A 12,468-nucleotide genomic window follows, 5' to 3' on the forward strand; every position below is an offset into this window, starting at 1 on the left:
TCTTTCATTCCTTTTGCCCAGCCCGTATTCACCCACTATATTTCCTTCCTTGCCTTTTCCAATGCTTGCATTCCAATCTCCAACTATTATTAAATTTTCATCTCCTTTTACGTGTTTAATTGCTTCATCAATCTCTTCGTATACACATTCTACCTCATCATCATCATGGGCGCTTGTAGGCATATAGACGTTAACAATCGTTGTCGGTTTAGGTTTTGAATTTATCCTTATTACAATGACTCTATCGCTATGCGTCTTGAAATACTCCACTCTCCTCCCTATTTTCTTGTTCATCACGAAACCTACTCCTGCCTGCCCATTATTTGACGCTGAGTTAATTACTCTAAAGTCACCCGACCAAAAGTCGCCTTCCTCTTCCCACCGAACCAATTTTCCACAAAATATTGTAATTACTAATACTTTAGATTTAACTGAAAAGAAGACATAAAAATCATTTTATATTTTCACAAAAACTTCGTTTCACGAATTTGATGATTATTTTCTTGTGTTAATGATATACAAATTAGTATTTATTCATCTTTTGGATTATAATAGTGTTATATGTTTTTACATGTTTTAATATTATGTTTAGACACACACACACACACACACACCCACACACACACACACACAAAAACTTTATATTACCATACGTATTTTATTATTAATAAAATTGCAGGATGAAGTTATTAGCTGATTGTAATCATTAAATAATAACATCCGGTTTCGTGTTGTATATCTTTAATATTTTCATTAATATTTTCCCACGTTTTTCCTTTATAATGTACAAGTTTTACAACATAAATACGACAACACTTGTTTACATATATATATAAAATGTGCTGTAATACTTTATTATCTGCTGCGGTCTGTGGATGACCAATTAGAGAAAGAAAATTACTAAAAATAAAATTAAAAAGAAAAAAGGATAAAGTTAAAACCTTAAAAACCTTGAAATGGAAAATTATATTTTTGATGAAGACGATCCTTTATCTACTCCGCACTATGTTGGTTGCTTACTTCTCTTCCTAGATTATATTGCGTACTCTATCATTAAATAAGAAACAAACCTAATGACAACCGCTAGTTCCAATTAGATCTTTTGTTTGATGTGGGTAACGCCGATAATGACAGTAAAATACTGTGTCTGAATGCTTGGTTGCTTTCTCGCTATTCACTAAAAAAATTACCGTTCTTTTTTTTATTTTATTTTTTATTTATTTTTTAAATTAAGCAATATAATAAGAAACTTTGTTATAAAAAAATTATGTTTGGTATTTCCTAAAAACTTTTTACCTTTAAATTATGTCGACTCATAAAATTACCCTTAATTATTTCCTCACCCCTTTTTTTAAGTTCATACACATTTAAAGTTTTATGGACTTTTTTTTAATATATTCTATTTCGAAATTGGTTATTAAACGTCATATTCAATAATAATATATATAATTTATAAAATGGATTTCACATTTGCTTTATCATCGTCACTATTTAAATGGATGACATTGTAAAATGATTTGTAATGATTTTTAACTTTTACCTATGCTGCTATGTCGTTACATTTTACTGTAATTACAAGCAAAGAAATTTGTGTTATACGTTATACCGTAGTAGGGTTATATCTATAAAAAGTGTTTTTGTTAATTTTTTAATTTATACTACCACCAGTATCTTAATATTTAAAAAAACAAATAATTAAAAAAAATTATAATCTTATGCTTAGGTGTCAGATGAATCGGTGGAATTTAGAAAAACTTGAGGAAGAGGAGGTAAAGAAGATTTTTGAGGAGGACATCGCAAGCGGTCTGAGTAAAAAGGATAAGGTAGAAAATGTAGAAAAAGAATGGGAGAATGTTAAAAAGGAAATTCTTAAATCAGCAGAAGCGAACTTAGGCGGAACAAAGAGAACTGGTAGAAAACCTTGCGTTTCAGACCATATATTGCAGCTGATGGGTGAACGTAGAAAATATAAGAATACTATTGATGAAGAAAGTAAAAGGAACTATCGGCAATTAAGAAATGCTATAAACATGAAGTGCAAACTAGCGAAAGAAGAGTGGATTAAAGAAAAGTGTTCAGAAGTGGAAAGAGAAATGAACATTGGTAAAATAGACGGAGCATACAGGAAAGTTAAGGAAAATTTTGGGGTACATAAATTAAAATCTAATAATGTGTTAAAAAAAGATGGTACACCGATTTATAATACGAAAGGTAAAGTCGATAGGTGGGTGGAATATATTGAAGAGTTATACGGAGGAAATGAATTATAAAATGGTGTTATAGAGGTAGAAGAGGAAGTTGAGGCGGATGAAATGGGAGAAACAATACTGAGATCTGAATTTAAGAGAGCATTAAAAGATTTAAATGGCAGAAAGGCTCTTGGAATAGACGGAATACCTGTAGAATTACTGCGCAGTGCAGGTGAGGAAGCGATTGATAGATTATACAAACTGGTGTGTAATATTAATGAAAAAGGGAAATTTCCATCAGACTTCAAAAAAAGTCTTATAGTCATGATACCAAAGAAAGCAGGGGAAGATAAATGTGAAGAATACAGAACAATTAGTTAAATAGTCATGCATCAAAAATCTTAACCAGAATTCTATACAGAAGAATTGAGAGAAGAGAGGAAGAAGTGTGGAATTTGGGTTCAGGAAAAGTATAGGGACAAGGGAAACAATTTTAGGCCTCAGATTAATAGTAGAAGGAAGATTAAAGAAAAACAAATCAACATACTTGGCGTTTATAGACCGGAGGAAATGAATTAGAAAATGGTGTTATAGAGGAAGAAGAGGAAGTTGAGGCGGATGAAATGGGAGAAACAATATTGAGATCTGAATTTAAGAGAGCATTAAAAGATTTAAATGGCAGAAAGGCTCCTGGAATAGACGGAATACCTGTAGAATTACTGCGCAGTGCAGGCGAGGAAGCGATTGATAGATTATACAAACTGGTGTGTAATATTTATGAAAAAGGCGGAGTTCCGTCAGACTTCAAAAAAAGTGTTATAGCAACTATACCAAAGAAAGCAGGGGCAGATAAATGTGAAGAATACAGAACAATTAGTTTAACTAGTCATGCATCAAAAAGCTTAACTAGAATTCTATACAGAACAATTGAGAGGAGAGTGGAAGAAGTGTTAGGACAAGACCATATTGGTTTCAGGAAAAGTATAGGGACAAGGGAAGCAATTTTAGGCCTCAGATTAATAGTAGAAGGAAGATTAAAGAAAAACAAATTTGAATGAAGAATCAGGGATTTCTGCTGATTCTTCCTTGGAACTGTGTTCATATTGTACTCTACAAAGTACTGTTCTCTCCGTTGTTCTATTTTTAATATTCATTAATGACTTACGTAATGAAAGTTTCAGAGGGAGACATCACATTATTAGAGATTGGTTCTACAATAATAAATTAGTTGTTAGGACAATTAAATCTAATTTTGTTAATTTACTGGATAGGGAAAAGCGACCTTCTCTGTAAAGTACAAACATTTTTACTCTTGTAACACTATTTGTTTGTGAATGTAACTAATTCCACTAAATATTTAGGCCTAATTATACATTCTGAATTAAGTTGGAAGCCACACATATTGAAATAAAGGAAAGAATTATTATTGTACTCATATAAATTTTACAAGTTAAATTACTGCAATCAAAAATTGTTGGTTTATTTATGTAATGCACTTATTAAATCTAGACTTGAATTTGGAATCGAATGTTGTGCAGGCAAATAAATATAAATCTTACTCAACAAGTCTGAAAGTAGCACAACAAAGAATAATTAGAATTATGGATTTCAAAAGCGGTTTCAATCCATCCCTGGAGGTTTTCAGAAAAATTAATATTTTACATGTCTATACACGTACAAAGTATTAAGAGTACTTTTAAGTAGTTGTAAAGACAATACAAGATGTATGAATGCAGAAAATACACGATTCCCGCCTTTATTTAAAAAACGGTTTCGTTATCATTTTTCTACTTAGAACCTAAAATTTATCATAACATGTTAGACAATAGTACAAAGCGTATAACAGTTGAAAATATTTTCATTAAAGAGATGAAGAAATTGGTTGCCAATATTTTAGTGTTTTTCTTTCTAAATTAGAATGAATAAAATTAACGTAGAACATTAAAATGGTGTTCACGATTTACTATATGATAAAGGTTTTGTTCTACTGTTGTGAATCGAACCACATACCGCCTTATATACAACGATTAGTAATATGAACTATACTCGATGTGACAAAATTTAGATTAGGCTATATTTTAAAATTCATTTATGTATTATTACATTTGGAATTGCAGCTTTTATATTGTTCAGGGTATTCCAGATAATGGAACTTTTTACATATATTTGTAAAATTATTATCGAAATAAATTTAAATTTGAATTTTGAAAATTAATCTGAAATAAGGGAAATCTAGGTTTCTGAAGTTATTCCAAAAATAAGACATTTGGTTTCGATATTGTGGAAAAGGTTCAGATATTTAATTGTAAAAAAATAAAAAATAAATAGAAGAAAACTAACCTGTAAAAGAAGTTATGGAAAACCAAACAAAAAACTGTCGTACGTTTTAATTCATGTGCAATTTTAGCGAGAAAAGTATTTTAAAGAGTAGTTGGTTGTAAATTAAGCTAAATGTAAGAGGAGATCTGCAGCAGTAATTCTAGGTACATGCAGAAGATAAGAATTAAATTATACGTGTGTACCGATGATTTTTTAAACGATTCCTATTCACGCCAGAAAGTAATTAAGTTACAGGCTGACATCCTTAGTTAAAATGTTACATTATGAATTTTTTAACGTGAAATACTCGTATTCCCACGCTTGATCGGATTTCTAATGTTTTAACTTATCCAGTCTTCGCATATTAATATACGTATGCCCGTTCTCTCGTCCCAGTTTTTTAAAAATTTAAATAAATCAAACCCCCTGTTAAATAATAAGACTTAACTTATCTTACACTATACACTTACCTTATATTTCTACTGGCCGTATTTGGCCAATAAATATATGAGCAACAAAACCAAAGATTTTGTTAATTTTATTTTGTACTTTTTGATTAAGGTACATAAAAACACGGAAAAGTAGATGAGTTCTTTATATTGCAATTCTTTAGAGTAAGTTTTTTTTTAGTTATTTTTACCGATAACGTTTGAAGACTCTAAAGTAAGAAATAGATGAATACGTAAAAAAAAATTAGAAAAAGCTGAAAGAAATGAATGATTTTTTTTTAATAGAATTATTATGATGAATCAATGTAGGGAAATAAAAGATAAGAGATTTATAATGGAATTTGCTAATTATTTAACAATCTATTAATTTCAATGAAGTAGATAAATGGAAAACATTCTTCACATTTATTTATTTGTATGTATTTTATTATTTTTTATTATTATATGTTATTGATTTTATCGATAGTAGTTTCTGCATTCAATACAAATTCAAAAAATAAAAACTTAAATTTTTTTTCATATTTAAATAAGTAAAAATAAATTATAACGTAATTTAAACTTGGAAATATCATTTCGATAATATATATTTACTTTAAATATTTAATAATGTGTTTATACATAAATTCATAGTAATATAAAAACTATTCCTACTGCTGTCCGTCCGTCTTGCATCAGTAGTCAATACGTTTACATCGTATGTAATGTATCATCTTTGTGAACGAAAACATAGAGTTGCTTTCAATACGCATGCGTACGTATGGGTACTGCTTTATCGTCTATGTTTGCCGACCTGTCCGTACATGCAGCTGTTAGTTATTGTGTAGAGTCTGTTGGTTGCGTTTCTTTACTTTTGTTATACGGTTATGTTTATTAAATTTGTTTGTTGCTTGCGTTTTATATTGTCAATTTTGTATAGGTCTTCAAATATTAGATGAAGTGTATTATGCTTGATTACATTGATATTTTACTTGTAAATTTTGTACAGTAATGTAGTATAAAATAACATTAAATGTTTATTTATTAAAATATTTGAATTGTCGTAGTATGTAAAAAAATGTATTGTTTTTAACGAAAATTAGAAAACAAAGAATAGAAATTAGTTTAAAATCTATTTTTGTCTTCAATTTAAATATTGCATCATAATCAATTGTTTTAAAGAAGATTCATAAAAACTGATTTTCCTGAGGTAAAGTTTTTCTTTCTTTTCTTATAATAAGGATTAATTATACCATAATAAAAATGGCATTATTAATTTCTGTTATGTAAGGAGATTTAGAGTTCCATATTTTATTATTATTATTATTTTTTTTTACTTGTTAAAGGGAGTAAGGTGTCAAGCTGGATATAGGCCAGCCGTTAATGATAGGCTTGCAAAACATGTTTTAACAATGGTTATTATTATTAAAGCTTATATAAACGTCAAGTAAAAAAATTAAGGGTTACTGGTATTAGATGAAGGATAAAAAAAATGTGGCTATACCGAAAGGGGTGATAAACAAAATATGAAAAAGAATTGTAGGAATTATAAATGGATGTAAAGAAAATACACTCGCTCGCGCATACACACACACACACACACACAAAATACACATTCGTGTGAATAGAGCCAGTAAGATGCAAAGTTTATCTAAAAAATTATATGATAAATTAAAGGTTAAATAATAATTAAGAATTATTCGTTAATTACTGCTTTGATTTATGATTCGTATAATTAAGGAAAAAATAAAGTTAAATTGTTTCTTTTTTTCTATTAATTAAAACGCTCTTGTTGATAAGATGATTTAATTTTCACCCTAATTACAGGGAAAAAAAACGAAATAAAAAATACATAAATATAATTTTTGTGGATCGTGAAATAACGTTTCCGACGACAACTTAAGATATTTTTTATGCGGTGTCCACTAAAGTTTAATGTTTATTTATTATTATTTTTTTTTTTATTCGAATATATATGCTCCATTAGTTACGAAGAGAGATGGAGAAAGCACACCGTTCTCTCCACATACACTCTCTTACTCTCTCTCTTCTCCCCTTTTCTTTCTCTCTTCGATCTTAAACATACATTTTTTCGTTATAAAATGTTATTTATTTCTTCTCTAGTAAGTATCCTGATATATTTTTAGAAATTTTAAAAGTTAATTTAATTTGGTAAAAGTTAATTTGGTACACAAAATACTTATATTAGAAAATTACTATTATTAATATTGAATTATTATTTTAATTATTTTAAATAATAATATTACAATTTTAATCACTAAATGTGAAAGAATAAATTAAATTGTTTATTAATAAAGCTGCAACGAAACTGACGCCCAATAAAAATTATTAATGAACATAATGAATCTCTTAGTATGTGTAGAATACCATGCCTGATCGAGATTCGAATCCAGAACCTCCGGGTTAAAGGTAGGAACGCTGTCATTCCGCCGTTGAGATCGACATTACGTTTATGAATTTTTTAAAACTGGTTAAAATTGGTTTTGGAGTTTTGGAAAACTCCAAAACTAACCGGCTTTCCAAATTTTAACAGACATTCTTATTGAAAATTTTTATTTTAACATTCTGTATTGGAAAAAAATTGATATTTCTCAGCGTTAACAGTTTCTAAGACCCAGAAGTATTGAAATTGTTGTGTAAAAAATTCTTTGTGTATATTTTTGTCCATTTCATATTTCAGGAATACAGAAATACAGAAATAAAGTTATATTATTTATTAACTTATGTATTTGGGAAATTGATTGCAATACTTAATTGCTTAATATTATTTTACTAAAATATAAAGTGAACAAATCTGTGGACAGACATAAATAAGGTGATCCAACTCTGATATTAATATTTTTATATTATGAAAATTTTACCGTAATGGATAAGTGCAATTACAGTAAGTGAATTGAAATAACAAATTTTTATCAGAATTTAGTATTTTAAAACATAAATTTTATTATTCATCAAACTCTGGGGTACAAGTTAATCGCAAATTGTAACGATTTGTATAGGCTAGAGAGAGGTAGTTTGTTTTGTAAAGACTTTGTTTGATTAATAACACGACTTTCTTTGGTGGTAATGACGACTCGTGATTGGATTCTAATGAAGGATTCTATCAACTATTATTAAAATGAAATGATATTTTAAATAGCTAAAATTTCCCACAAATATATATATATATATATATATATATATATATATATTTATATTTATATTTATATCTAAGATTTGGCAGAAGAGCAGAAGAATCAAAAAATACATCTATTTCAATTTTTTAAGAGGCAGGGATTGATTTATTGAATTATTTATATATGAATTATAGGTAACATAGTTCAGTTTTCTTTAAAATGCCTTTGAAGAAAATCGAAACTGGTTTTTCGTGATATTCCCCCACTGAACGAATTTTGAAAAACCATCGTTGCCTACATATATATATTTTTTTTTTCTACGGTTTACCTTGGATGACGTTAGATCACTTATTTATTTGCGTTTGTTTCTTTTTTTATGTTTTTCTATCTTCCCAGTATCTTTTCATTGTCTGTGATATATCTTTACTTCGTTCTTCAGAAATTCAGCTCTGTTCTTTTATTTTGCGGTTCTTGGAACCTTTTATTTTCATCTTTTAATATTCCGTTTAAATTTTTTCTCTGATAATTTGTTCAATTCTTTTAGGTCTTGCTTGTATGAACCAATTGACTTTAGTTTTTTACTTTGGAAGATATCTAACATTTTTTTAGTCGATCTGTTATTCATTCTAATTATATGGGGGTAAAATGCAATTCGTCTTTTCCTTATCGTATCTGACAGTTTTTCAGTTTTAATATAAAGTTTGTTGTATGGAATTAGTTTTACCTGATTATTTTCAAATTTAGGACCTTATTTTTTAAAAATAATTTTACTTTTTTTTTCTAGTAGACCTTTCTTGCCCAGTCTTAGGGTTTCTTCCGCGTAGAGGTCTTCCGGCTTTATCAAAGTATTATAATGTCGAAATATTAAGTTCCATGATAAAGACGCTATTTGTTATATAAGTTATTCGTTAGTCGGAAAACTAATTCCATTTTATTAGATCTAACCGTTAACGCTTTTAGTCTAAAAAATTCCAACTGTTCCATTCTCAGAGATGTATGAAATTATTCACTTCCTTTATTTTTTTATTATTTGTAGTAAGGAAATTCGGGCAGTTTTTATCGTTAGTTAACATTTTCTTTTCTAAAAAGCGATTTTTCGTTCCATTTTAGCAGCTTGTTTTTCTAATTCTTTAATTTGTTGTTTAGCTTCGTTCCAGAGCTAATAACGCCATACCATCAGCGAAAAATAAAAACAGTTAATATTTAGTCATTTAGTTCCCAGCCGTATTCCATTATATTTGTCTAAATTCTACATTAATGTTGAAAAAAGTGATGTTCTATCTACCGAAATATTTCAAATATTTCATTTTTTTTCTATGAAGAAAATTGATTTGATCAGTACGAATAGAGACATAAGGCCAAAAGCAATGCAGTGATCTAGATGAAATAGTTGGACCCTAAAACTTAAAGAATTTAAAAAAAAACCGATATCCCATTTTTGATATGATCGCCGTACTTTCTTCTTTAACAAATCTATACGCCGGGAAAGTAAAATGTTCATTATTTAGAACTTCATTAAATTTATTTATTAATGTTTTGTTAAGTATTAAATGAAAAAAAACTTCTTTGTTGCATTTTTTTCTTAAGTTGGGTTTTCTCCCGAAATACAGGTGTTTGATTTATATGTTAATATAATTTAAATTAATATAAAGAGAAATACAAAAAAAATAATAAAGTATTTTAATATTTGTAAAGAATGTTGAGAGTGAGTGATATGATTTTAGTTTCCCATAAAATATTACGCTGGTCTTGTTCAATTTCACTTATTTATTTTTTTTTTTAATATAACACTAAATGCATCGCTGTTTTATAAATACTGATTGTATAGATTTCAATATTTTATTATAATATCACATTACCATCAAAGAAGAGTTATGGTTTTTGTATGTAATTTTTTTTTTTTTTTTTTGCTGTTCTAATGCTTATATTTATACTTAAGAGAAAATAAAACAGAAATTAATTATTTAATGATTTTTTTATTATTTATTACGGTCAATAATCAATAATCATAAATATAAGTTATGAAATTTTATTCCATACAAGGTATGGAATAAAAAAAATACGTGTAATTAGAGTAATGAAATAGCGATTTTAATGTTTGTAATTACTAGGAAATAACTCCAACGTTAGTTCGTTCTATACTTCCATAGTATATTATATCTCTTAGTTCTTTATGATTATAGGTCTTGAAAGAACCGTATATATATATATATTCGTTTGGTAAGAGCTCAAAAATGTTTATTTAATTCCATAAGGACTCCAATGATGATGGGGCTTCCAACTTGTAATTTTGTACGGTTTTTTTTTTTAGAAGGGGAGTTCATCTATCGTGTCTGTATAGTCATTATCTACTACTACTACTAGAGGAGGTTGATGCAGGTAGAAAAAGTTTAAAGGGTGGGGGTTTTTTGTGTGTATGTATTGCATGATGATCTAGGGTGGGAGAATACGGGACACAAAACTTTTTCAAAAACAATCTCTCCTTTTATTTCTTTTAAACTGATGCCGTCTTTTTTTTCTGTTTGCAGATGACCAGTTCTGTGTCAGCCGACAACGTGAGCGGTCGTTTCAACAACGGTGGTAGTGATGTTTATTTTCTTCGTGCTGTGACAATAATTTAGTGTTGTATTTTTTTCTCAAGTTATTTTTTTTATGGTGTTATTAATAAAATGAGATGAGTTGATGTAACTCAATTCGGGTTTTATTACAAGTTTTCATGTTCATTTATATATTTTTATATATTTAAAAAAAAAAAAAAAAAAAAAAAAACAGTAAAAAATAACAATGGCAACGAATTTTTCTCGCTACATTTGGAAAACTATACTTATTTACGGGACAGCTTTAGTCATCATCTCATTGGTTGATGCTACACCACTTGAAGGTAACTTATTTATTTTATTTATCACTATCTATACATCTTAACAAAAGTTTTTGTTTTGTTTCTGTTTCTTTCCTTTTTTTCTTTTTACTTGACTACAATAAATGACTAGAGACTCACGAATTCATTCATCACCCTTGTACCAAATCGAGTTATCCAATTTATTTTCTACTTTTTTCCCAATTTTGTTTCTTTATTTAAGTTTATTTTAATTTTTTCAAAGTGTATATATATATTTATGTCAACTAATTACGATCAGGAGATAAAATATAACTATCTTGAAAAAAGTATGATATAAGATTTGATGAATTGACAAATCTGAAGTAAGTTACTGGAATGAAATGAAATCTCGTGAGCTTGTTCTTAAAAAGAAGAAACAAATAGTAAAAACATTATGCGTATTATTTACTAATAACAAAAAACAATAAGACTATATGTTATGTTTATGATCGATCACTTAGTCATAACTTTGACTAGCTTTGACTAACTTTGACTATTTGACTTTTATCATTCTCAAATGATTTCTATACACACACTCATTTATTTCTTTATTGCATTTCTATGTACAAATTATTTTACTACATATTCGTGATTGTATTTATTTCTTGGTATTATGAAAGTCAGTAAGAAGTAAGAAATCGTAAAGGAAAATCTATCAGTTGTATTTTTTAAATTGTTTAGTTTACACTGTTAGCAATAGGACAGCTAAACAATTTCTATTTCGTATTATAAATTCCTAATATTTTCCGCTGAATTTTCTTCTTCAGTATTTGGATTCCTAGGATTTTTTGAAGAAAATAATTACGTACATGAAAGGTTATATTTTTAAAATTTATAAAATTATCCGGACGAGGGTAATGTAAATTTAATATAATTTAAAGACTGACTACAAAGATAAATCTTTTTACTTACGGTTATTTATTGTCATCCACTAGATGATTTTAGCTATCTTTTCTTCAAGTAGAAAAAATCCTGATATCTCGATTAAGGTTTTTTGAAATTTTTTCTAATAAAACATGTTTTATTTGTGAAAGAATAAATTTATTACGACATTAAATTTTCCTCATCCTTTTTTTAAAAATAAATCCTGAACGAATGGCTTTTAAACAAAAATTTTAACATACATTTATTTATTAATACTCTTTTTTAAATAATTTGGTAGTTTTTTGAAATTTCACAGCCAAAGTTTTTCACTTTTTTTTCACGATTCATTATACTTTAGCGTATTATTTGGTGGAAATTTATTTATATATTTAACTTTAATTAGACATGTTGCATAGGTTATGTTTGGTTAGTTTATCCGGTTGATTCCGTGTAGTGACGAATCGTACGCTATCAACATAACCTAACCAAACATTTCCAACGCCTGCTTCGTTCGCTAACTTGGTCTAATTAATTTTAAATATACAAATTATAATTATTTTTTTCTTTTGTTGTGAAATTACGATAAAAGATCCATAATTTTTTTATACACTATATCCCCAATTCAGTTCATCATCCTCCAACACCTTAATTAGTTG

General features: G+C 27.9%; 1 protein-coding gene across 1 annotated transcript in view; it reads left to right on the top strand.

Annotated features, from left to right (window-relative positions):
* unc-5 overlaps nt 1-12,468 on the top strand; it is a 789,148-nt gene that overhangs the window by 91,509 nt on the left and 685,171 nt on the right. The window contains exon 3 of the mRNA XM_075377583.1: nt 10,599-10,951. Coding sequence (XP_075233698.1) covers nt 10,855-10,951 — 97 coding nt within the window. The 5' untranslated portion in view covers nt 10,599-10,854. The remainder of the gene's footprint in view (nt 1-10,598; nt 10,952-12,468) is intronic.

Source organism: Lycorma delicatula, chromosome 10, assembly GCF_047948215.1.
Source record: "Lycorma delicatula isolate Av1 chromosome 10, ASM4794821v1, whole genome shotgun sequence".
In the NCBI taxonomy this organism is placed as follows: Eukaryota; Metazoa; Arthropoda; class Insecta; order Hemiptera; family Fulgoridae; genus Lycorma; species Lycorma delicatula.